General features: G+C 56.9%; 1 protein-coding gene across 2 annotated transcripts in view; it reads left to right on the plus strand.

The window, feature by feature from the left end:
• Nucleotides 1–7,350: 7,350 nt before the first annotated feature.
• The window catches only part of KLF8 (Kruppel like factor 8), a 28,874-nt gene continuing 11,403 nt past the window's right edge, over nucleotides 7,351–24,821 (plus strand). Inside the window, exon 1 of one of the 2 annotated variants that reach the window (XM_032227517.1) lies at nucleotides 7,351–7,580. Coding sequence is in view for 1 of the 2 variants with exons in the window: in XM_032227513.1 (XP_032083404.1) it covers nucleotides 9,176–9,244 (69 nt within the window). In the remaining variant the exon portion in view is untranslated. Of the gene's footprint in view, nucleotides 7,581–7,699; nucleotides 9,245–24,821 lie in introns of those variants that run through there. The other variant, XM_032227513.1, reaches the window with a different exon arrangement.

Here is a 24,821-nt window from a genome sequence, read left to right on the forward strand (position 1 = left end):
AAAACCTGGCTGTCCCGACAGGCCTGGGGCTAAAGACTTCAACCCCGCCCGAATAGTATGACTGTTGTGCTTTTTAACGATGTATTGTCTTCATGTGTATAACTTGTTTTGTCCTTCCCTCCCCCTGAATTGTGAGCCGCCCTGAGTCCCCCCAGGGAAAAGGGCGGCATACAAATAAAGTTAAAAAAAAAAAAAAGAGTCCCTGGGCTGGAAGGAGTTTCTGGGAGACCCCCCAGCCCCTCGGGACGCTGTTCCTGGGGTGCCTCCAGGCAAGGGTCTGCTCAGCTGGACCCCTCTCAAGTTCCCACCTGAGGACAGAAGGCCCGCCCAGGTCTTTCCGCGTCTGCGGAGGAAGCAAATTAAAAGGGAAGAGATGTTGTAACTCCGGGGTTGGTCTAATTTCCTTTGCAAAGAGGAACTCCGATGCAGCACGGAGGCACCTGCAGAATCCAGCAGTGTCATCGGAAAAGCATCTTAGGTCCCGCATGGCGCACACCCAAGGCGGGGAGTGCGTGTTATGTCACAAGGCCGCCACATTCATTTCGTCATTTTCCTTCTGTGGACGCTCAAGTTTCTGGGAGGCAGCTCCCTCTGTGGTCCTTTGGGAAGGTGGAGGCTCCTCTGCGTGGAGCCTTCCGAAGCGCAACTGGGGCGGCTTCATAGCCTGCAGTGCCACCCCGTGGCATCGCCAGCTTTTGAGGCTCCTTCCGAGGCTCTGCAAGGAGTCAGCAAGAGCTCTGGAGCCAGCAGGGGAGGTGGGAAACGGCTCCTGGGCCGAGGTGGCGCTTGCCGAGGGAGACGTCTGGCATTGCAAAACTGCTTCTGTGTGGACTGGCTTCGTGTTCAGCCTGCTCAGTGGCCCATCCCCACCCTTCCCTGAAACAAGACTCCAAAAAGAGAGAAATAGAGAGAGAGAGAGAGAGAGAGACAGAGACAGAGACAGACAGAGAGAAAGAGAGACAGAGACAGAGAAAGAGAGACAGAGACAGACAGAGAGAGAGAGAGAGAGACAGAGAAAGAGAGAGAGAGAAATAGAGATGAAAGAGAGAGAGAGAGACAGAGAGAGAGACAGAAAGAGACAGAGAGAGAGACAGAGAAAGAGAGAGAGAAAGAGACAGAGAGAGAGACAGAGAAAGACAGAGAGAGAGACAGAGAGATAGAGACAGAGAGAAAGAGAGACAGACGGAGAGACAGACAGAGAGAGAGAGACAGAGAGAGAGACAGACAGAGAGACAGAGAGACAAAGAGAGACAGACGGAGAGACAGACAGAGACAGAGAGACAGAGAAAGAGACAGAGAGAGAGACAGAAAAAGAGAGAAAGAGAGACAGAGAGAGAGACAGAGAGAAAGAGAGACACAGAGACAGAGAGAGACAGAAAGGAAAAAAGACAGTTGGGGAGGGGCCTGTTGGCTGGAGGACACAACATGATAAGCCAAAACCATTCTAACCAACCCTCTGGCTGGCAATGTGGCCTCAGTCACTGGGATTGGCCGAGGTGCCTTATGGCTTCCTAGCAGCCCAATTTAAACCTTACGGAATACAGTGCAAACTGTGCCTCAGGGCAGTGATGGCTAATCTTTTTGCCATCACGTGCCAAAAGCGGGGGGGGGGGGGGGGGGGGGGGTTTGCAGGGAGGTCATGCACGGGGATGGCCATACCCGTAATTCTATGTGTGACATACACACACACACCACCGCCATGGCCACTTCTCTGAAGCCTCCAAAGGGAGAAAAAGAGCCAGAAGCGAAGGCCGAAGACCTTCATGCATGGACATGCTGGAGCTGACAGGGCAATGCAATAGCAATAGCAGTTAGACTTATATACCGCTTCATAGGGCTTTCAGCCCTCTCTAAGCGGTTTACAGAGCCAGCATATCGCCCCCAACAACAATCCGGGTCCTCATTTCACCCACCTCGGAAGGATGGAAGGCTGAGTCAACCTTGAGCCGGTGAGATTTGAACAGCCGAACTGCAGAACTGCAGTCAGCTGAAGTAGCCTGCAGTGCTGCATTTAACCACTGCGCCACCTTGGCTCTAAATGCCTCGGGTTGCCCTAACAAATGGCTCCCCATGCCACCTGCGGCACGTGTGCCATAGGTTCGGCATCGCAGCCTTGGGGGTCTTCAGGATCCAAGTAACAAAACGTGGTGCACTTGAGGACAAAAACGGCTCCCGGATCAGTTGTACGCACAACCGTTTTCTACCTGTTACAACTGCAGTGGGGATCTGAATCAACTGCCAGGTTGATGGGCTGCCAGACATCCGCTGAGCCATCACCTCCACAATGGAGCATCTCTCTCTCTCTCTCTCTTTGTTCTGCACACGCACTCCCCTCTCCTGGAAGTACAGGTGTGGCGCCAAGCCTCATCTCACCTCTCTTAAAACAGCAGGGTGCCCCAGAAAGCAGCATGGCACAGAAACCCACAACAGCTTGCTGACAAAGGAGAGTGTGGCACGCTGGACTCTGGAGAGGGAAGAGCGAAACCATCTGACTTGGCGAGGGTGCAGAGGGGACGGGGGCACGCTGTCCTTCTCAGGGAGAGCAATGGAGGGCTGGGGGCGAAAGCTACACACACACACACACACCCAGGTTCTTTGCGGCCAAGGCAAAACCCCGGGCTCCCTGTGGCTGCCTTCCAGGTCCTTGCCTGTGTCTCCTGCGCCCTTCTCCGCTTCCTGACCCATCTCCAGGTTGCACAAGAGAGGATCCAGCCGAACAGAACTTGGAAGGGCACATCTGTTGCTATGGCAACCCTGGATAGACTTCGAGGCGTAGGATTGGCTACTGGTGATGTCACCTCTTGGTCCTGCTGGACCACCAAGAATTAAGGGAGTTCCTCTTTGCATCTCTCCGTACCCTACAAATGTTCGACCGGTCCATACGGGTTGCAGTTGTGCTTCTGAGGTCCTGCTCTCCGATTCAGCTTCATTATGAAAAGAATGGGGGGTGGGGTGGGGTGGGAGCGCTTGCCCATGGAGGCTGTCGGCATCGCTCAGCTTTTCGGCACAATACCTGGCTTGGCTGGCTCTGGAGTTATCCAGGTGCGACAGGCCCAGGAAGCTCCATCAGCTCTTGGGTGCATCTCCTCTTCTGGGCACCAGGTAGATCCTGCTGGGAAGAGGGTTCCACCACAAAACCGCGGTAGACAAAATCGTGCTCGACGAAAGCGCGTACGTGACGTCATCACAGCGCGACGAAAACATCGCGCTGTGATCGATAAATGTAAAAATAAAGCGAAAACCTTACCCTAACCCCACCAAACCTAACCCTAAACCTAACCCTTAACCTAACCCTAAATCTAACCCTAAACCTAACCCTTAACCTAACGCAAAACCTAACGCTAACCCTTAACCTAATGCTAAACATAACCCTAACGCTCTAAACCTAAACCTAACCCTAACCCTAACCCTTACCTTTATGTGAATCAGCTTGCTTTAATTTTATTTTTATTTCAATTTTTAATTTTTTTCGTCGCGCTGTGATGACATCAAGTGCGCGCTTTCGTCAAGCGCGCTTTTGTGGACCGCGGTTTTGACGGGTCACGGGTCACAGGTAGATCCTGCTGGGAAGAGAACTGGAGGGTTGCTTAAACTGAACTTCCCCAACCTGGTGCCCTCTAGGTGGAACCAGAGCTCCAAGAATTCTCCAACAGCAGGACAGAAGAGGTTGGACTGGATGACCTCTTGGAGCTTCTCCAGTTGACGTTGGTATCCAAAGAATCAAGTGGCTCAAATCCGGAGCCTCTTTGGGGAATCTCTTTAATAGTCCCCTAAATAAAGAGAACGCCGTCAGCAGCCACGCCCCGTTTCCGGAGTGTCCCACTCCATCCCAGGAGCACGGAAAGGCTGCCTGTGCCCAGAATTCGTCAACGGGTCCCAGAAACATCCAGCCACGAGTAACACATTAAACCCGGAGCTTGTAGGCTCTGCGTATTGTGCTCCCACACTGAGGCCGACTCTTGTGCCTTCTGGCCCGAGTGTTGCGTGGGTTTTCATTGCTGTAATTTAATCAGGGAACTTACGGGGCAAACTGAACTAAACAGGGAACGTCTCGTATGTGATGAAAGCACATTTGGTACATGGACCAAAGGTTTCTCTCATGGGTGTGTGTGTGGGGGTGTGTGTGACAGCTGCAATCTCTTCCTTCAGTTCTTCAGAGCAAGGGGACCAAAGTCAACTTAGGTACCACCACCACCACCACCAGTGGTGGGTTTCAAAAAATTTTGGAACCTACTCTGTGGGTGTGGCCTCCTTTGTGGGGGTGGCTTGCCATCCATGTGACCTGGTGGGAGTGGCTTGCCGTCCATGTGTTCTCTCTCTCTCTCTCTCCTTCCTTCCTTCCTTTTGTCTCTGTCCCTTTTTCCGTTTTTTCTTTCATCTCTCTCTCACTTTTTATTTCTTTTTTCTTTTTTTATTTCTTTCTTTCTCCCTTTCTCTTTCTCTCTCTGTGTGAGTCTGTCTGTGTGTGTGTCTGTGTTAGTGGTGCGTTTCAAAAAAAATTTCGAACCTACTCTGTGGGTGTGGCCTCCTTTGTGGGAGTGGCTTGCCGTCCATGTGACCTGATGGGGGTGGCTTGCCGGCCATGTGTTTTCCCTCTCCCTCTCCCTCTCTCTTTCCTTCCTTTTGTCTCTCTCTCCCTTTTTTTCTTTCATCTCTCACTCTTTTTCTTTATTTTTTCTTTTTTGATTTATTTATTTCTTCCTCTCTCTCTCTCTCTCTCTCTCTCTCTGTGTCAGTCTGTGTGTGTGTGTGTGTGTGAGTGGTGCTTTCCGGGTCCACTGGTGGAACCTCTACTAACTGGTTCAGTAGATTTGACGAACCGGTTCTACCGAATAGGTGCGAACTGGTAGGAACCCACCTCTGCCCACCACCCCCAAAACTGAAATCAAGCTGCTTGTCCTTGGCGGAGAAGTGGACCTCCTCTTGGAGAAGCCTCTGCCCAGGAGGCTCATCCAGAGAGGAGGATGGGGCTAACTCGGCATTGCCAAGGGTGAGGTTTGGAGCTGACCTCCAGGGGCTGGCTCTGGCCAGAGTGACCACCCAGCTTCTACAGCAAAAGAACGGCTGTCAATCAATAGGAGCTCATGGCAACCCCCCGCCCCTCCTTTCGTCAAACTTCCTCAGAACAACAGCTGAATAAGCAGGAAGTGAAGCCCGGAAGCTCTTTGGCCCAGCTGATGACCGGCTTCACAGGGGGAATTTCAGTTCCAGGCGGCCCCTTCCCTTCGTAGGGGGAACGCAGCAGCCTTTCAGGCACAAGCCGTGGGAGGGGCACGTCACGGAGGATGGGGGTCCTGCTACGGCCCTGAGCAAAGGGAGCCTGGTTCCTCTGTCTGTTGTGCACCATGGGTCCCATGCTCCCATGCCACTGGCCTCCCTTCTGGCCCTGAACGGTCGGTAAAAGTGAGGAAGAAGGCCTTCGTGCATGGAGCCCGCCAAACATTTCCCAGCAGAGCTGCAAAGTAGGGATGAGGGGGAAGGGGACGCTGCTCTGCTGCCCGGGTGGGGAGGGGGATGCCAACTTTCCGTTGGTGCAGCTCATGAAGACTCCCATTGGCCAAAATCCAGCCAACATCTCCTATATTGAGGCATCCACTGCATTGTAGCCCATTCCCCAAATTATCCCTGCGCTTGATTCTGCCTTTGACTGGCATTGTGACGATGCTCTTCTCCGCCTCCCCGATCTGGCCATTTTGAGAAGACGGAGGTCCCAGGCTGTGGCACTCAACGGAGGTGTCTATGTTGGCACATAACCCCAATGGTCATGTCCTCTGGCTCACGCTACCCTCGTCTTCCTCTCTCTTCCAGGTCCATCCTGTCCCTGATGCTCCTCCTTTCTCCCCTCTCTGAAGGCCTCCCACCGGGGTTACTTGTGGTTCACCCCACGGTAAGATCCAGGCCGGGCTGAGCCGGGCTGGGCTGGGGGAAGCTTGTTTCCATGGGAAAGGCTCATGGAAATTGCTGCCTCCAGTGTTACCGGCTGAGGTTGCCATGGAGAAGCGGGCAGGATTGGAAGGGAGCTGGTGCTGGACGATCCTGGAATAGCAGGTGTTCCCAAGACACACGGAAGGTGGAGGGGACCAGCATGTGAGAAATGGGGGGGGGGCAACCCTTCCATGCAAAGCTGCCTGTTGCAGCCCCTGCTGGCTCTGTGTCCCAAGGCAGCCCCCTCCAGGACCTCCAACGAAGCTCCCTTAGCCCCCAATGGTCCTGTGGGACATGTGGGGGGGGGGGGGAAGCAGCAACCACCACTCAACCCCAGGAGGGAAGGGCCTTTTGGCTCAGGGAGGGGCTCTGGCCCAAGCCCATTCAGCCAAAGAGCACCCGAAGAGCAACCTTCACGGGACCAGCCTGGCAGCCGATGGTTACCCTATAAGAAGCTGCCCTATTCCATCCAGGTGGGCGATGCCAGAGTTTTCACCTGGCACCTTTTGCACAAAATCCATCCGACCAGGTCAAGCTGCCGGCTGCCTTCCTTAGAAGAGATTCTGATTCTCTTGCTCTGGTGCCCGAAAATACGGGATCCAGATCCGCCTCCTGTCTGCAGGCAGAGCTCTTAGCCCCCCCCCCCCCCAAATAAGCAATGCTCCCATCTGGCTGGGGGTGAGGGGCTTATTCCAAGCCAGACCCAGGGGAGGGGCAGCCTTGGGGCTCCGAGGGGAGGGGCGCTGTATCTATCAGAAGAGAACTGGCATGAGCTACTTGGGAACTGAGCTGCCCAGCTGACCTTGGCATGACTGGCAGTGGGTCGATGCGGCCTGTGCCAGGGGAGGGGGCAAAGGGCAAAAGCTCCCCCCAGCCTAGGCGCCACTCCTTCACTTGGGCGCTCGATCGCAGCTGCCTCCTTGGCTTCCAGCCACCTGGCCGGAGGACTTTCGGCTCGCCCTGCGGGAGATTTTCCGCCAAGCCGGATTGCGCGTCCCTCGGCTCGGGTTCCGCTTTCGCGAGCATCCCGGGAAGGCCTCTCGGTCCCGGCTCAGCCTGCCCGGCGGGCCCTTTGTTCGGCGGGTGGCAGGGCGGGGGTGGGCAGGGCCGCCCGAGCGGGGCCGGAGCGCGGAGGAGGGCAGCGGCGACCCCCCCCTCCCGCCCTCACCTGGCTGCCCGCCCGGCCTTTCCCTGCCCGGGCTGCCGCGGGAGGCAGAGGCGGAGCCAGGCAGGGCGGAGCGGCCGGTCCCTCCCAACTACGGCGGCCGGTGCTCCGGATGGAGGAGGCGGCGGCCGTCCCGCCCGGGCGGCTCTGCGGAGACGGCGGGGCGTGGCTGCCCCACCCGCGCGCCGAGCCTCCTCCGGAGCCGCCGGGAGCAAGTTGGCGGCGGCGGCGGCGAGGGGCTGGTGATTGACAGCGCGTGCAGCACGGCTGGGTGGAGCCCTGGGTGGGGTCAGGGCTGGCGGCTGGGTGGGGAGCCGAGCGCGCCGGGAGGAGAGAGGCGAGAGCGGAGCCTGCCAGCCCAGCGGAAGGACGGACGGACGGGCACCGGCGCCGCCACAGCCGCTCGCAGCCCGCCCGCCCGCCGCGCTTCCCCGCCGCCGCCGCGCTCTCCGGGCCTCCATCGGCGGCCGCGCGGGAGGAGCAAGGCAAAGTAAGTGGGCGCGAGGCGGAGAGGCGGGCCGGGCGGAGGGTGGGGGAGGAAGAGGAAGCGGCGCCACCCCAGGAAGCGGCAGCGGCGGCGGCAGAGCCAGAGCGCGCCTGGCACCGGCGGGCGGAGGCGGCAGCAGCTCCCTAGAGCCCCGACTGGGCGCCCGCAGCCTCCGCCCCGAGCGGACAGGCGGCCCTTTTCCCGGGCGGCGCTTCCGCCAGCGGCCCCTTCCAGCCGGGCGAGGGTGGCGGGCGCCGCTGCCCCGGAGCGCGGGCTGTTCCCGGCCGGAGGAGCCTCTTCGGGCCGCCGCCGCCGCCGCCCTGGCGCTGCTTCCCGGGCTGCTGCGGCGCTGACAGCTGGCGAGGCTGGGCGCGCCCCCGACGGCCCTCCGGCGCTGTGGGCGTCGGGTCCCCGAAGGCAGGAGATGGGAGGACCCGCGTTGGCTGAGCCGAGGGGCGGGGCCGAGCAGCAGGTGGGCGGGGCCGGCCTGGAAGGGGCGTCCCCTTCGGCTCCGACCCCTCCCGGGGGCCCGGCTGGCTGCGCGGGTTGCTTTCGGGCTCTCCGGCCGGGGAGGCGGCCCCGCGGTTTGGGATGACGCCGGTTGGGCCTTTCGGGGCGGGCTGGCCTTTCTCCCATCCCGCGGAGCATTCTGCACTCGCGCAGGAGCGCTCTCGCCCGGCCCGCGGCTTCTAGCGGCCGCCGGGGGAGCGAACGGGAGCCGCTCGGAAGGCTCCTCCGCGCCGTCGGCCAGTGGGTTCCCCCTTGTGAGGGGGCGAGGAGGGGCTGCCTTCCGCGGGGTCTCCGAAGCCCCTTTGCCAGGAGGGCGGAGGCGTCGGATGGGAAAGCTGGCCAGGGTTCCCCCGATCCCGATTTCCCCGGGCCGAAAGGTCTCCAGCTGCATCTCTGCATCTGGATTCCCCAGGGCAGCGGGGGGGGGGTGTTAACCTGGGCTTCTTGGCTCCCCCATCTTCAAGGCTGTGGGTCAAGCTGCGTTGTGGCTTCCTTGAGGGGCAGAAGATTCCCCAGGAGCTCCTGAGCTTGTGGGACTCCTGGAGGCTGAGTTTTGACAGTGGGCTGTTGGCGGAGCATCAGTTGTGGGGCCCAGGGGCCCATGAAGCCTCCTCTGGGGAAGCCACCGAGGCCATCTTTTGAGAGGTCAAGTATGTGGGGAGCTTCCCCTTCCATTATCTCCACCACAGCCCCTCTGGGAGGGAGGGAGGGGGGTTGAGGGTGAGTATCTTGGGGGCTTTGTGGTTGGAGAGGGTCTCTTCCCCAGATCCAGTCCCTCTCACTGTTGCATTGCGCTGCTAACCTTTGCTCAGCCTTTCTCCACCAAAGGACCCCTGGGGTGGCTTGGTTCTAGGAAGAGGTGGGCCACATTGAGGTGGCCATGAGTTCCAGAGGTCCTTTGCCACCATTAAGGGTTGTTCTCTCTTTGCACAGGCAGGAGCCCACAGAGGAAACCTGACTTAACCTCCTTCGCCACGGACGACTGTCTCTCGTCCATCCTTGCCCTTGGCGAAATGGCGACCCCCTTAAAAAAAAAAAAGACGAATATTGTATTTTTATCTTAGAATCGGGAATGGAAGCGTTGACAGATGCTTCTCTGTGGGCTAAAGCTGCGGGTCCTCAGGAGGGCTCTGGGCTTTGGCTGGAGGATGCCCCAGGTGAGCCCGTTCCCCTCCTCCTCCCCATTTAATCAGATCTGGGGAGGCAGCTCACCTTCCCTGCTCTGCTTCCACTTCCATCCCTCTGCCCGCTTGTGGGCGAATGTCGTCCTTGAATCCAGAGGGTTTCTGATTTATTTTGAGCAGCGTGTCTTAGGATCTGAGGGATGCGCCCTTATGGGCTTGGACAGTGCTGGGTGGTGCCCGTCTTTTCCAGAAGTGTGGAGGGGGTGAGGCTTGTGCCTTGCAGACACATTCCGAGGAGGAGGAGGCCAGATCATGCGCCATGCGGAAAGGTTCCTGCTTTTTGGGAAGGGCCAGGAAGCCTGTGGATGTGGCTTCTGCTGTGCCATTGATGCAATCCCACCTGACTCGGCCCAGAACCTGCTCTGTCTGGACAAGAGAAAAGCTGCCTTGTCCCCACCCCACCCCCCAATCGCCCTGGTCTCCTCTGGCTGCTCCCTTTTTTTTTAGTGAACTCTGGCCCTTTCGGCAGCCGGCTGGCTGGCAGGAAGAGCTGCCCTCCCTTCCGGCAGCTTCTCCAGATGCGTCCCAGGTGGGAGATGTCTTGTCTTACAGCTGACCCTGCAGTGGGAGCACAGACCATCCCAGCAGAGAGTAAAATCCAGGCAGTTTGAAAGGACAAACCTGCACACAGGTATGAACTTCCCAGCTCCCAGAATTCTCAGCACTGCTGGTGGCTGCGCTGGCTGTGGAATTCTGGGAATTGAAGTCCATACCGCTTACAGTAGCCAAGGTTGAGAAACACTGGACACCTGGAAGTTGCACCTGGAGATGCACCATGCTAGGTAGCCCAAGTGGCCACTGTGCCACTGGAAGAGCCCAGAGGGCATGCAGGATTGCTTCTAAGCTGAGGTTTGTGCCCAGCACCAAGGTTCCCTGTGACTTGTGCCCGCTTGCCTGGCAAAGCCCCAGGAATTTTCCAGTAGACTAATTTGAGCTGAATTCTTGTGCGTGGCCTAAAATTGCAGGAGAGCTTTAAAAAATATATTTTGCACCATTTTTTTGTGCTGCAGCCAGTTCCTTCTCCCTGTGGCTTTCTCTAAATAATAATAATAAAAAAAGATTAATCTCCCATTGTTCTAATTTCGTTTTTTTACTTTTGGGAAGGTGAGCTTTGACAGAGCAATGAAATGCCCACTTATTTTGAAAAGAAATGTGTTATTAGCATTCTGAAACGATCAGGAAGGAATTTACATCAGAGGTCTTCAAACTCGGGGAACTTTAAGGCTTGTGGACTTCAACTCCCACAATTCCCCAGCCAATTCTGGGAGTTGAAGTCCACAAACCTTAAAGTTCCCCAGTTTAGACACTACCTCTGCGCTAAATGGACTTCCTTAGGGGAAAGGACCCATAGCCTTCCTTCCCTCCCTCTCTGCTCTGGTGGGTCAGGTAGATGTGACTAGGAAAGGATAGTCCCTCAGGTCACCTGTTCCCAAGCCATGAAGGACTTTAAGGGTGACAGCCAGCACCCTGGATTGGCCCCAGAAGCAAACTGGCAGCCAATGCAGCTCCTGCAGGGGAGGTGACACTTGTGCATTCAACTCCTTGGCTTCTTCTCCATTGTGGTCCATCTATTCTTTTATGATCAAAAGAAGAAGTGTGCCAATGTTTCAATCTCTGCTGTCTAAGGATGGGGGTTCCCTGCTGCTCCCCAGATGTGGGTGGTCAAGGCAGATGCATCAGGCCAGCCGGGGGCTTTGTGAGGTGTATTTTGGTGCATCGTGGTTGTTTAGCGTGGGAAGTACATTGTGTTGCTTTTAAAGAATGTGAAACAGCTTTTTTGGCCTTCCTGGAGTGTTTCTGCTTGGCTCCTCTTCCCGATGCAAGAAGCAGATCCTAGGGCCACGAGGGCAAACACAGGGGGCACGCAGCGCCCTCTCTGTGGGCACCCAAGCCTTTGCCCCAGTTCAGCTCCACTGCGCATGTGTGCGTGACTCCCACTGGCTAGCTGGTCATCAGGTCTCTGCTGCACATGTGCAGGGTGCAGTGTGTATGCGTGGGGGGGGAGTTTGCGCATATGCGTGGGGAGCGTGCAGGGGGGGCACGCACACATTGCATTTTTGTGGGGGGCATGGGGGCATGCACTTTGGGCACTCGGTCTGGAAAAGATTAGCCATCACTGTCCTAGAGGGTTGTGGGAACAAGTTTCTCAGCCCTAACACCGGAATTCTGGCAGGCGTTCTCACACGTCCTGGCAGGAAAAGCCCCTCCTTCACCTGCTCGATTGCGTTGGGTGTCTGGGTGGAAGGGGCTTTTTTTTTTTAACACTACACAGCAGAAGGGCAAAAAAAAAGAGCCGAGGTGGCGCAGTGGTTAGAGTGCAGTACTGCAGGCCACTTCAGCTGACTGTTATCTGCAGTTCGGCGGTTCAAATCTCACCGGCTCAGGGTTGACTCAGCCTTCCATCCTTCCGAGGTGGGTGAAATGAGGACCCAGATTGTTGGGGGCGATATGCTGACTCTGTAAACCGCTTAGAGAGGGCTGAAAGCCCTATGAAGCGGTATATAAGTCTAACTGCTATTGCTAACCTCCCCCCCTTCTGCCCCTCCCCCCCAGCTGTGCAGGGGGAACTGCAGGGACAGCCTGTGGTGGGCACATTCAAAGCTGCCCGCTCCTCCCCTCCTGGGGCTTGCTTCCTTCTGGCGCTGGGGAGCAGAACTGTGGAAGGTCACAGCTGTGAGCAGGAAGGATGTGCCTGGAGGGGGGTGGGTGGCAGGGGGAGCTATCCCAGAGGGGGTCTGCCTGAAGAGCGGGAGGGAGAGGAGATGGCCACACACACCCTTGTCCGAAGAGGATACCTGGCTGACACTCGGGCTTCTGTGCTCGTGACGGGAAGAGCTCGGTGTATCCTTCTTAGTTCTGTGATGCCCCCCATGTGCTGTGCCAGGGGGAAGGGGCACCCTCTGCTGCCCAGCTGCCTGGCAGCGGAGGCCTTTGCATGAGGAGAGGCTTTAATTCCTTTCATGTTGTTTGTTTTAACTGTCATGAACGCTCATGGGCAAGGTATAAATAGATAAATAGAAAGAGGGACTCCCCAGCTATGGGGCAGGGGAGGCTCCCTTTGAAACCCTTGGCTGTCTGGACCTTGACATGGAGCCTGCCCCAATGCCCAGGGCCACCTCCCCAGAGCTGCTGGCCACGGCATCTCTGGCCCAAAGGTAGCCGGAGGGAGGTCGAGTGCCAGGTGCAGCTCTGGTGTGCGGTGCCCATCTCAGCTGTCCCGGCAACTTATGAAAAAGGACCTGGGCTCTCTTTGGCCTGATGGTCCCTTAATTGGGCCAGCTCAGGGGCTGCCTCATTCTTTCGCAGGGCTGGGCCGCCTCTGGAGTGCCTGGGCCCAGAACCTGTTTTTCAGGCGGGTGTGTGTGTGTGTGTGGGCTGGAACTGTGTTCAGGACTGGCGGGTCCTGTCCGAGCATCTAACCCGGCCACGGCTGTGGGAAGGAGGTGGCAGGCTCGGCGTTGCCTGGGACGGCTGGACCTTGGCGTGGGTTCCGAAGGCTGCTCTGGGCTGCCACCGTCAAAAGCCGGAGGTCTGGACCTGCGCAGGTTTCTCTGCTGCTTCCCTTGCTTTGCGGGTTACCTGGCTGCTTACGCCTCGCTTACTCCGTGTGCCCATCCCGTTGCTGTGCACCCCGACTTCCTCCACATGCTTCCCTCGTCCTGTGTTGGTGCCCCCAGGAAGCAGTGTGCCAGGGTCCAGCAGTAGCTCTCTTGCCCAGGGACTGCTTTCCAGCTGGGAATATTCCAGGCACAATCTAGGCATTGGCTGTGGGTGCCTCCTGATCCCAAGGGGCGTGGCCCTCCTAGTGAACTCCTCCCACTTGGCTTTTGCTGAAGATGAAGCGGTGGGGGGGGGGCACTAATGCAAGTAGGGGATTTCAGGGAACAAGGAGATTTTGGGGGGGATGCCATGTGGGCCCCCTGGGTGCATAGGAACCTTCTTCCCATCGGACACGCCTGTGACTCTGAGCCATAAGGTGGGGGAGGGTGCCAGGGGTCATTTCCCTGGAAGCAACTCCTCAGCTGGCAGCTCCTCCATCCAACCTGGTCTCCTTGAGTGGTTCCTGGGAGCTTCTGGTGGGGCCTCTGGAGGCTGGGGGGGGGCTGTTTGGGGGGACATTTTTTTCCCTTTTGAGCAGCCCCTCCCTTCCCTCCCACGCCCACCAAGGACTGTTATTTCTTGCAATCTGGGAGAAAGGAAGTGAAGGCTCCACCCTCCGCCTTCTGAACATTTGGCGGGAGGGGGCATTGGGTGGGGGCCTCCCAGCCTGGCCGCAGGCCCAGCCTGGCCACCTGTGGTGGTGGGGCGGTCGCTCTGGCAGATGTTCAGCAGAGAGGCTCTCGGTTGCTGGGAGCCCTGGGGCCACCCAGGAGGAATCTGCGAGGGGGGGGAGGGAAGGATCCTCCTGCCATTCCCGTGCCCTCTCTTGGCACCATGAGGACAATGGAGAAGGAGCCCAGCCTTGCCAATGGGTGCCCTCTGGACGGGCTTGGCCTGCAGCTCTCCCAGCCAAGCGCTGCTTGAACGCCCCCCCCCCCCCAGCCTGGTCAGCTTTAGAAGCAGGACATTTTCCCAGGGACCCCCCCCCCTTTCCGGTTCAGTGCAGCTGCCTGGGATCCAAATGAGAGACACCCTCCCTCAGCCCTCTTCCGCCTTGTGAGAGGAAGTGGGTTGGCGAATGCGGGCGCTGCCAGTGAGGCCACCTGCTGAGGCCCAGTGCCACCCCGCGATGGGGGGGGGGCGCATGTCCTCAGGAGGGGCTGCCTGCAGCTCAACAAAGATGCCCTGGGAAGAGCTGGTGAGGGGGTGCCAGCTGAGGGGTGGCAGCAGAAGGTCTCTCTCTTCCCTTCCTTTGCAGATGGCACTGCCCACATAGTCCTCCATGTGCCTCATGCGGAGCCAGCCCCGTAGCACAAGGCCTGGCATGCTGAGGCAGCCCTGAGCATGGAGCCTGCCGCTGGGCGGAGTGGGACTCCTGTGTTTTTCCACCCTTCCCAGCAAGGCTGGGAAGAGCGTTAGGGTGGGGTTACAGGGCAGTGGGGTACCCTGTTGAGGTAGCCTTTCTCCAGGACTGGCCTGGGCTCCCCACTGCTGCCCCGGGGCAGAGCAAGGACTGTTGAGGAGCAGAAGGGTGGGTCCCACTCCCAGGACAGCTCTTTCGGGGTGCACATCTGAAGATCAGTGGGGGCTTCTCCTGCAGCAGAACAACAGTCCTGGGGGGACCCCCAGTGCCCCACCAGCAGCCTTGATCCTCCTCGTCTTGATTTCTCTTCTTCGCACAGAATCACCGAGTAAGTTTCCCGGTTTCCGTTGCAACCATCACCAGAGCCCAGTGCTTGAAAAGAATAAATGCAGACATTGAAACAAAAACTCCTCTGTTTGTCCCCTGCTGCAACTTCTTCATGCGCTCCTCGAGGTGCGGAGGGGAAGGTGGCAGAAGCCCCCCCCATGTGCCCAGACGAGGTGGTAATCCCTCCTGGGAAACCTCAAGTCCTGGAGGCAGGGGAGGAGACCCAAGTTTTTGCTGGAGGCCCAGAGAGCCACGAGTTGAGGGGTTTTCATGGGGGGCGGGCGGGGGGGGGGGTGTTGAGTGCCATGGATTAACGGAGCACGTGCTGCCCATCCGGGAGGCTGCTGAATCGGCTGTTAAAGAAGGCGGCCAGCGTCCATTGGGAGGCTACGGGGTTGAGCTGGCACTCACCCTTCCTGTGGCTGCCAGTCTCAAATTTCCAGAGGTGGGTGGGCAGCGCCTCCCCCCTCCCGATTCCTCAGGCCATCCATCCAGCCCCCTGCTGGCTGAAGCTGCTGACAGATGCATGGAAGATGGAAGGGGCTGGTCTCTGATCTGGAGCCACATTCCCCCCCTCCCCTGCAAGAGTTAGGAAAGGGGGAAATTTCCCGGCTGGCTGGTCAGATTTTGGAGGGGCAAAAGCTGGCAGGTGGGAGGGAGGGAGGACAGCGCAGCTGACTAGTACAAAATCACCTTTGTTTTGCAAAGGGGGGTTGGGTAAATTTGTGGTTCAGGTGAGCTGCTCCTGCCTCCCCCCCCCAGCACCAATTCTTGCTTTTCTCTTTTATTTTTCCTCCTACCACCTCACCCCCCTCGCCCAGCCTCTTCCCCAGGGTGCTGGTTGGCGCCTGGCCAGCAAGAGCTCCTCCGTGGTCCGTGGTTGGGATGGAGCCCCCCCTCCCTCCTCCGCCACCACCCTATGGGGGGCCACCACCCTGCAGGCTTTGGAATGTGGCTGGGAGGGGTTGCTTGGCAACTCCCAGGACTTGCCTCCCCCGCCCACCCCCCCACCCCTCCCTGGGTGCCTTAGCTTTGGATTGCTTGAGAAGCTGCAGGCGGGTGGGCGTGGGGGAAGGGAGGGGCTGGGGATTGGCATGTGCCCACCCCCTCCAGGAGGGTGGCGGCGACAACTACAGCAGTTGTAGCCTCTGAATCTTCTTTCTCTCCCCCCCACCCACCCATCCCTGGAGGTGTCCTGTAGTTGCTTAGCAACGGCTCCTTCACACACCTTCCCCACGAAGCCAAGGAAACCTGGCCAGGCAGGAGGGGATCAACAGGGCAGAGCTCTCCCTTCAAGAGACCCTCCTTTGCCCCCCCACCCCTAATTTTGGAGCTGAGTGCAGTTGGCTGGCGTGTGTGCTTTTTTGTGCCCTTTTCAAAAGCCGATTAAGCAGGTCAAGACAAGCCCCCTCAATACACACACATGGGGGGGGTTAACTTTCAGGTGGTGCCCCCTTTAGAACCCCCCACCCACCCATGGGCGTTTTGCTACTTGCTTACACTTCTGAGCATGGATGGGCAGGATGTGGGGTGGGGGGAGGCTGTGGGCATCAGTGGGCAGAAGAGAGGGACGGTTCCGGTGGGAGGATCTTTGGGCCCGGGTGCAAAAGTGCCCTGGCATAACCAAGCATGCCAGGAGAGTTGGTGGCACCCTTGCCTCTGCCCGGAACGGCTCTTGGCGCTTCTTTCCCACCCACCCCAGTTGCCTGGAAGCAGCCCTGGGGGGTCCTGGGCAACCCACACGCTCTGAAAGTTTCCCATTGCATATATTTAGTTAATGCGACAGATGTGAAAAGGAGCAAGGAATTCGGCTCTATCCATTGCTCTCCGTTCGGTTAGCGAGATCCGTTTTGCTCCCTTGATTCCTGCTTTCTGAAACATCTTGGTGAGCCTCATCCACCCACACCCACCCCCGTCCCCACCCCTCATGGCTGCCTGCCTGCTTTACTGCAAAGAGTCTCATTTCTGTCCTTGAAAGCAGATCCTGAGGCTGCTGGATTGCAAAGCCTCCCCACTCCAGTGACGGGGATCTCTCTCCCCTTGGGGAGATGCTTCTGCTGGAGTGTTCGCTCTCCTCCCCTTTAAGGGGGTCGGGATGAGAGAGCCCTTCAAAGTCCTGGCTCCCCGAATCTCTCTGTCCAATTTTGGGCCCAGGGTTCCTCTCCAGCTGTTCTGAAATGCAGCCAGCTGAGCTGGACCACAAACAGCCCTTCCCTGCAAAGCAGCATAGCATTAAAAGCAGAAGGTTTAGGTTTATTAGATTTATATGCCGCCCTTCTCCCATTAGTCCTCTTATCTGTCTTGAGTTTAAACTGGAGACCTTTTCACTGCTGTAATTAAACCAAAATGCTTTTTTTAAATTCCTTATCTAATTAAATAATAAATAAATAAAGCAACTTCAGAAACACAAACATTTAGATGTCCATAAAATAATTGACATAAAATAATCATCGTTTGTTTTATAAACTATGGAGTTACAGTTTTATTCAATAGATAAATAGATAGGACTCAAGGCGGCGTACAACATTAAAAGAAAAACATAATACAAAAGTTTAAAAAAAAATTAAATAGAATATCCCAAACCCAATTAAAATTGACAGTGACATTTTTTTTAAAAAAAATTCGAATTAAAATTAACAGTGATCAATAAATTATTTTGTTTTGTTCAGGCCAGGCTGGCTGAACAAGGAGAGGGGGGGGGGGTTGCCCCCTTCCAAGGTCTGGGTACTCTGCACCCCATCCTCCGCCACGTGCCCCCCCACCCTTTCTCGCCAGGTGTCACTGGGCCCACAGCTTCTCTGCCAGGTGTCTCCCCCCCCCCCCCTGGTCCCACCAGTGACTTTGCTGGTTTCGTGGCAGGATGCCGAGCAGATCCTGGTCCCACTGGGCGGGTGAGTTCTCTAGGCAACTGTGCCGACAGGCTTGGCCACCTGCCTCCTCCCTGCCTCTCAGCGCCATCTGCGTCTGCCTGCCAGCGTCTCCTTTGGCAGAAGAGCCAGGCAAGGCTGGGCTGGAGGAAATTCCTGCAGGAGGTGTGGACAGTAGAGAGGCTGGGTGTGTCCCTCGCAGCCAGGCGGTATCTGGGGCTCCGCCTTACCGGGCTCAGGATGGCAGGGGTGTGTGTGTGTGTGTGTGCTGCCCTCCTCCCATCTGCTGTGAGCCTGGCTGGCGCAGCAGCCGGTCCCTCGGCCCTGGGCGGGGCAGGGCGTTGCCAGGTGTTTCCCCTTCCACTAATCCTGGCTGGGCTCAAACTGTTACCCAGTGGCTGCTCCCTTTGGACTGGTTCTCGCCGGTGGAGATGCAGGGGGGGGAGCTTTCCTCTCCCCCCCTCCACCCCCAGCTAAGAGGGAGGGGGGTATCTCCTCTGTCTGCTGCAGTAACCCACCGGAGGGAATGTGGGCTCTGCAGCTTTTCAGGAGCAGCCCCCTTGGGTGGGGCGTCTGCAGAGCAAGGCTTGCCTTTGTTTCTGAAAAGTTTTTTTATTTTTATTTTTTAACATACATATGTAATCCAAATTATATCATTACATCTTAACAGACAAATATTCAGTGATATGTCAATTCCTCTTGCTATCAAGCACCCTCAATTTTTATTTGCTCTTCTGTTTTCCATACACCGTATTTATAGTCTATTTCATCTTCAACCCTTCTCCTCTCCCTCTCTCCTCCTCCCTCCCTCTCTCTTCTCTACTTTCCCTCTCTTTCTCTCCCCTCCCTCTTCCCACACTTTCCCTCTCTCCTTCCTCCTTTCTGCTTCCCTCTCTCCTCTCTCTCTCTCTCCCTCCCTCTTTCCCTCTCTTTCTCTCCCTTCCCTCTTCCCACACTTTCCCTCTCCTTCCTCCCTTCTGCTTCCCTCTCTCCTGTCTCCTCTCTCTCTCTTCTCTACTTCCCCTTCCCCTCTCTTTCTCTCCTCTCCCTCTTTCCACACTTTCCCTCTCTCCTTCCTCCCTTCTGCTTCTCTCTCTCCTGTCTCCTCTCTCTCTCTCTTTCTCTCCCCTCCCTCTTCCCACACTTTCCTTCTCTCCTTCCTCCCTTCTGCTTCCCTCTCTCCCCCCTCTCTCTTTCTCTTTCTCTCTTTCTCTCTCTCTCTCCCCTCTTCCCACACTTTCCCTCTCTCCTTCCTCCCTTCTGCTTCCCTATCTCTTCTCTTCTCTCTCTCTCTCTCTCTCTCTCTCTCTCGTTCCCTCTCTTTTTCTCCCTTCCAGTCTCTATTTTGCATGGTGCACTTCAGAGTTGGAGCAAGGGGCCTGCCTTTGTTGAAGGCCCTGTGGTTGAGGCCACGTTTCATGTCGGCATGAGAGCAGCAGTGGGGGAGCAGTTAGCGGGGATGGGGTCTGCCTGGCGCTTTGGCAGTCTTTGGGGCAGAGGGAAAGGACTTCGGACTTTCTCCTTCTGGAAACCCAAGGGGGACAGTGAGGGGGCTGCCTTTCTGCCTTGGGTGGGTGGGGGGTGTCTTTCCTGTTCAAAGGCTTGGCCAAGAGTGGGGGTCCGGGAAGCGCTTCTTCCTGGCCTCAGGGGAAGGGCGGAGCCTGCCTGGGGCTTCCTCGGGCTAACAGGATTCGAGGCTGGCCTCTGATCACTCTGCAGCAGACAAGGAACTTTGGTGGGCACCCGAGGGTCCCTCTCTCTGCCAGTGGCACTCCCAGCAATTGGGTTAGCATGCCCACTCGCTGGCGTTCTGTCTGTCCTCGTGGCTCTGCTCTGCCCCTGGCACTTCGCTCTGTGATGTGCGAGAACCGCTCTGGCAAGGACCGGGCAGAAATGGGTGTCCGAGGAGGCATGGCCACCATAGTTCATCAGCTACAGCCACGGGAATTGCTTCGACCCGAGAAAGCTTTTAGATAGAATGGCTTTTCCAAATGAAATATTTTTTTTAAATTGAAAATTTTTGAAAAAAAAAACTTTTACAAATGTTTACCTCCCTCCCCCTCCCCTCCCCACCCAAACCCGACCCCCCCCCAACCTCCCCCCCCCCGACTTCCCAGAACCAATACAGGGTATAAATCTTTAACAAAGATATTCTAAAAAAAACTTTAAAAAAAGTTAGTATCATCTTTCATTTGTGCTTTAACTCCTCTTTGCTAGGCTAGCTCTAAACAGATTATATCATTCCTTGTTTCTTCAGTCATAAGCTATCTGGAATTTCTTAGTCCCATATTTATTTTGAGTATAGTCAATCCATCTTCTCCACTCCAGTTTATATCTCTCGTTTGAGTGATCCTTGAGATATGCTGATATTTTAGCCATCTCTGCTAGGTTTGTTACTTTTAACGTCCATTCTTGAATAGTAGGCAAATCTTCCTTCTTCCAGTATTGCGCCACCAGCAGTCTTGCTGCGGTTATTAAATGCAAAATCAAGTTAGTCTCTACAACTGTACAATCAGTAATTATACCTAACAAGAATAACTGAGGGGTAAACTTTATCCTCTTTTTAAGAATATTTTGCATAATCCACCATATTTTTATCCAGAATGCTTTAACCTTTTTACAAGTCCACCATATATGGTAATATGTAGCATCAACACAATCACATCTCCAGCATTTAGGTTGTAAATGAAATATTATTGAATTGAATTTTATTATTGAATTTTATTATTTGTATGCCGCCCTTCTCCGGGAGGGACTCAGGGCGGCGAACAACTCAAAAGGGGAAAAGCGGAACATAGAACAGAATACAAGTAATTAAAATAGGCAAGAATCACACAACCACACAAGTCGAGATGGGAGGGGAACTCATCAACCCCAGGCCTGCCGGCAAAGCCAGGTTTTGACGGCTTTTCGGAAGGCCTGGAGAGAGGTGAGGGTCCGAATCCCTGCGGGGAGTTCGTTCCAGAGGGCCGGAGCTGCCACAGGGAAGGCCCTCCCCCGGATAGTAGCCAGGTGGCATTGGCTGGTAGACGGGACCCGGAGGAGGCCAACCCTGTGTGATCTAATGGGTCTTTGGGAGGTAATTGGCAGCAGGCGGTCTCTCAAGTATATTAAAAGTTCTGGCGAACTCCCCCACAGTGCAAGGTGCCTGAAGTTGTGGGGAGGGCTTTGATCTTCACCCCTGCCTTGTCCCCCTGGCAGACCCCGTCCTGGCCCTGAGGACAGAGGACAGGCTCTCCATCGGAGAGAAAAAAAAGGCAGATTTGGTGCCCTGCCGGTGGGGGAGGTTAATGTGTAACTGGCATGGGGAGGAACTCCAGCCAGGATTGTGGGATTGGGGGGCCTTCTGCTAGGGCCTCTGCAAACCCTCCGGAGTTAATCTCCAGCCAAATGCCTAGCTCACCCAGCAGGAAACCCTGGCCTTCTTTCTTGGTTGAAATCCTTGTTTCTGTTCTTGGTGCCCAGCGCAGCTTGTCCAGGCCTTACGATCAGAATCATGGCTTGCAATGAATCTGGGAAGCTCCTGGCTTCTTAAGGGGCAGCCCCAGATGTGGGAGGCAGCTCTCTGCTTCAGTGGGAGAGACCACAGGGGGTGTGCTAACCCCAGCACCCTCCCCTGCAGGGCTTTCTGGAGAGGGGGGATCCCTGCTATCGCTTGCAAAATAGCATAGGGAGGCACTGCAGTGTCCTTTGGAGTGGGACAAGTGGCTGCCCCCTGTCTGGGGGGGTGTCCTTCCTCGGGGGGGGGTGTTTGCCTTCCCCCACTTTCAGGGCAGCCAAGGCAGCTGTGCTTGTGCCCTTTGCCCCACAGCTGGGGTATAGGGAGGGGTGGCTCCTGAGCGAGACTCTCTTTGTTCATGGAAGGGAGCAGGGAGGGACCGAGCTCTCAGTGGCAGAAATGGAAGTGCAGCATGGGTCTTCTGGTTATATGGGAAAAGGGGAACCAGGAGTTCTTCTGTCTGGGCAACCTGGTGGTGGGGGGGGGAGAGACCTTTGGTAAGTGAGAACTGAAACTCCCTGTTGCAAAATGTGTCAGTGTCTCTCTAAAAGAAAGGGGGGGGGGTTCTTTTACCATTGCACAACAGCAGGAAGGCTTGGGATTGAAAGCGAAACCTCCATATCCGGAAGCAGTCTACCACTAGCCTAGGGTAGGAAGAGAAGGATTGTGGTCCCTTGTCCTGATGCAGATTTCTTTCTCCAGACCATGGGAAAAAAGTGGTGGCTCGGCTTTCAACCTGCAAGCCGTTTCAGCTCCTCTTGTCTGGATCTTGGGGGAGCCGGGGGGGTGGGAGCATGGCAAAAGCTGACTCCCCAAAAGCCTCTTGTGCTCTCCCCCCCCCCGGGCCGGAAGGCTTTGAGTCCCGGAAGTCCAGCCGTTTTTGGTTCCTAGCATCTCTGCTTCGCGAAGGGGAGGAGGCAGGGAAACCGCCAGGGGAGGGGAGGGCGTTCACTGAGAAAGGCTTCTTCTGCTGGAGGGGAGCTTCTGGGGTGGGGGGTGGGGGGTTGGGGGTGGGAGAGGCCTTGTTGTGTGCTGGTGGCTCTGGGCCCTGTGCACTGCTCTATCTCTGGAAGGAGGGCTGGTGGGGGTGGCCAGCCACCTCTTCCTCCTGGCCCGCCAGCTTGCAGGCCGTGGAAGGGGATATGCAGAGGGTGCTGCCCTTCCTTCCCAGTTGTGAAGAAAAAGACCCCCCTCCTGATCCCCTCTGGGGAGTTCTAGATCAGCACCTAGCCTGAGAGTCCCTGGGGTGCCGCCTGAGCATCCAGGCCCCCCTTTGCCTGCCCGGAAGTGACATTTGTGGCGTCTGCAATCTTCCTTTACTTTGATTTCCGATGGCTGCAGCATTAAGTGGCTCCTCTGCCTTAGTTTTGCACAAGTATCCGAACAATTGCTTTTTCCTACTTTTTTTTTTAAAAAGGGGGGGGTGGGGTTGTTCCTTGGGCCTCACAAGTCCCTGGACAGCCCTGTGGGGAACCCCCCCCTCCTAGCCAGGGTGAGAAATCTGCCACAAAGGGAGGAGTGGCAGAGCACCCCCTGAGCACATACATCAGCCGTGCAAGGGGTGTGTGAGCAGCAGAGAAGGACTCACTTTCGGGCAGAGAAGCTGCCTTTCCCCGGGAGTGGAGTGGGGGAGGGACAGAGTGGACTTCCGCTGGCTCAAGAGGGGCAGCGTAGTGACCTCCCCCTCTTCCCCCAGCACCAGGGGCTTCGGCAGAGGGTGGGGGCTGCCCCATGCCTTCCCCCCCTCCTTGGAATCCCGACCCTTTCTTTTCTGAGGGGGCGACCTCCTTGGCCTTTTGGGAGGTGCGGCCAAAGAGAGATGGGAGTTAGGGGTCACCTAGGCCTTCTCCAGTAGGAGAAGGCCAACCTTTATAGCCGGAGGGAAGCCCCCCCCCCTCTTCTCACACAGGGCTAAGCTTGTATTTCAGTGCAATTGAAAGTTTGTGACATTCTCGCCCTCCCCCTCCACCCCAAATGGTGGGGTGAGTTTTCAGGGGGCTGGGAGTGTGTGTGTGGGGGGGAGACCGCTGCAGGTGGGAGTTCTGTCCTTTTTGTGACTGGGATCCGAGCGGGAGGCTGGGTGTCCTCTTGGCCCAGGAAGGTGGGAATCCTGCCCAGAGCCCCTCCCGTCAAGGAGGAGAGTCCCCCTCCTAAATTAGAACTGCCTGACTCCCCCCCCCCCCCGCTCTTCACTTCATGGCTGGAAGAATGTGCTCCAGCCCATTCAGCTGCCTCCCTCCCCACGCCCTCTGCTCTCTGGGGAGGAGGCCGCCTGCTGCGCGAGGGGTGGGGCCGCTCCTCCAGTGATTGGCCTGGGGCAGGGCGGGGGCCGCGGTGTGCAGCTTCACCCAAGCAGGCAGGAATTGCCTGTCCACCCTGGGCGGAGGAGGCGAGTTGGGGGGGAGGGGAGCCTGGCAGGGCTTTTGCCCGGCTGCCAGCTGGCTTTCTCCCCCACCCCACCCCACCCCGCCCCCCTGCTCTCCTCCTCAGTGTTGGCTGTCCTTGGAAGAGCGGCCTGGCTTCCAGAATTCAGGCATGGCTTGGCAGTTGAGCCCATGGTGCAGTGCTTTTGCATACAGCCAAAGCAGAAGAGGGCGAGGGCCCTGCTGACCAGCATTTCCCACCTGGCTATATACCTAACCAGGGCTTCAGCCAGGGCTGGGGGGGGCTGCTTAAATTAGCACAGCTTTGTTTCGGGTGGAAGGAGAGCCCTGGGTTCTTGGGGATGGGGTGCATGGCCTTTGGGGAGAAAACAAGCTGCCAGGCATGGGCTTGGCACAGCAGCCCCAGGGATACCTGTGGGCACAAGCTGTGCAGAATGTTCTTTTTTCCGGGGGGGGGGGATCGGGGCATTGTGGCTGGAGAAGAATGGGATCTGGTTCCATTCATTCATTCCCCCCCCCTCTCTCCCTCTCCCTCTCTCTCCCTTTCTCTCTCCCTCTGTCTCTTCCCTCTCCCTCTCTCTCCCTCTCTCCCTTTCTCTCTCCCTCTCTCTCCCTCTCCTTCTCCCTTTCTCTCTTTCCCTTTCTCTCTCCCTCTCCCTTCTCTCTCCCTCTCCCTCTCTCTCCCTTTCTCTCTCCCTCTCCCTTTCTCTCTCCCTCTCCCTCTCTCTCCCTCTCCCCTTCTCTCTCACTCTCCCTCTCCCTTTCTCTCTCCCTCTCTCTCTCCCTTTCTCTCTCCCTCTCCCTTTCTCTCTCCCTCTCCCTCTCCCTCTCCCCCTTTCTCTCTCCCTCTCCTTCTCTCTCCCTCTCTTCCTCTCCCTTTCTCTCTCCCTTTCTCTCTCCCTCTCCCTCTCTCTCCCTCTCTCTTTCCCTTTCTCTCTCCCTCTCCCTTTCTCTCTCCCTCTCCCTCTCTCTCCCTTTCTCTCTTCCTCTCTCCCTCTCCCTTTCTCTCTCCCTCTCTCTCTTCCCTCTCCCTTTTCTTTCTCTCTCCCTTTCTCTCTCCCTTTCTCTCTCTCTCTCCCTTTCTCTCTCCCTCTCCCTTTCTCTCTCCCTCTCCCTCCTCTCCCTCTCTCCTCTCTCCTCCTCTCGTCTCTCTCCCTCTCTCCTCTTCCCTCTCTCTCCCTTTCTCTCTCCTCTCCCTTTCCTCTCTCTCTCTCTCCCTCCTCTCCCCTTTCTCTCTCCTCTCCTCCCGTTTCTCTCTCTCTCCCGCGCCCCCCTCTCCCTCTCCTTCCCTCCCCCCCCCCTTTCTCCCTCTCCCTCTCTCCTCTCCCCTCCTTCTTCTCTCTCTCTTCCCTCTCTCCTTCTCTCTCTCCTTCCTCTCTCTCCCCCTCCTCTCTTCTCCCTCTCCCTTCTCTCTCTTCTCTCCCTTCTCTCTCTCCTCACTCTCTCTAACTTCTCCCTCTCCTCTCTCTCTCTTTTCTCTCTCCCTCTCCCTTCTCTCCTCTCTCCTCTC

The sequence above is a fragment of the Thamnophis elegans genome, chromosome 12, assembly GCF_009769535.1.
Source record: "Thamnophis elegans isolate rThaEle1 chromosome 12, rThaEle1.pri, whole genome shotgun sequence".
NCBI classification, from domain to species: Eukaryota; Metazoa; Chordata; class Lepidosauria; order Squamata; family Colubridae; genus Thamnophis; species Thamnophis elegans.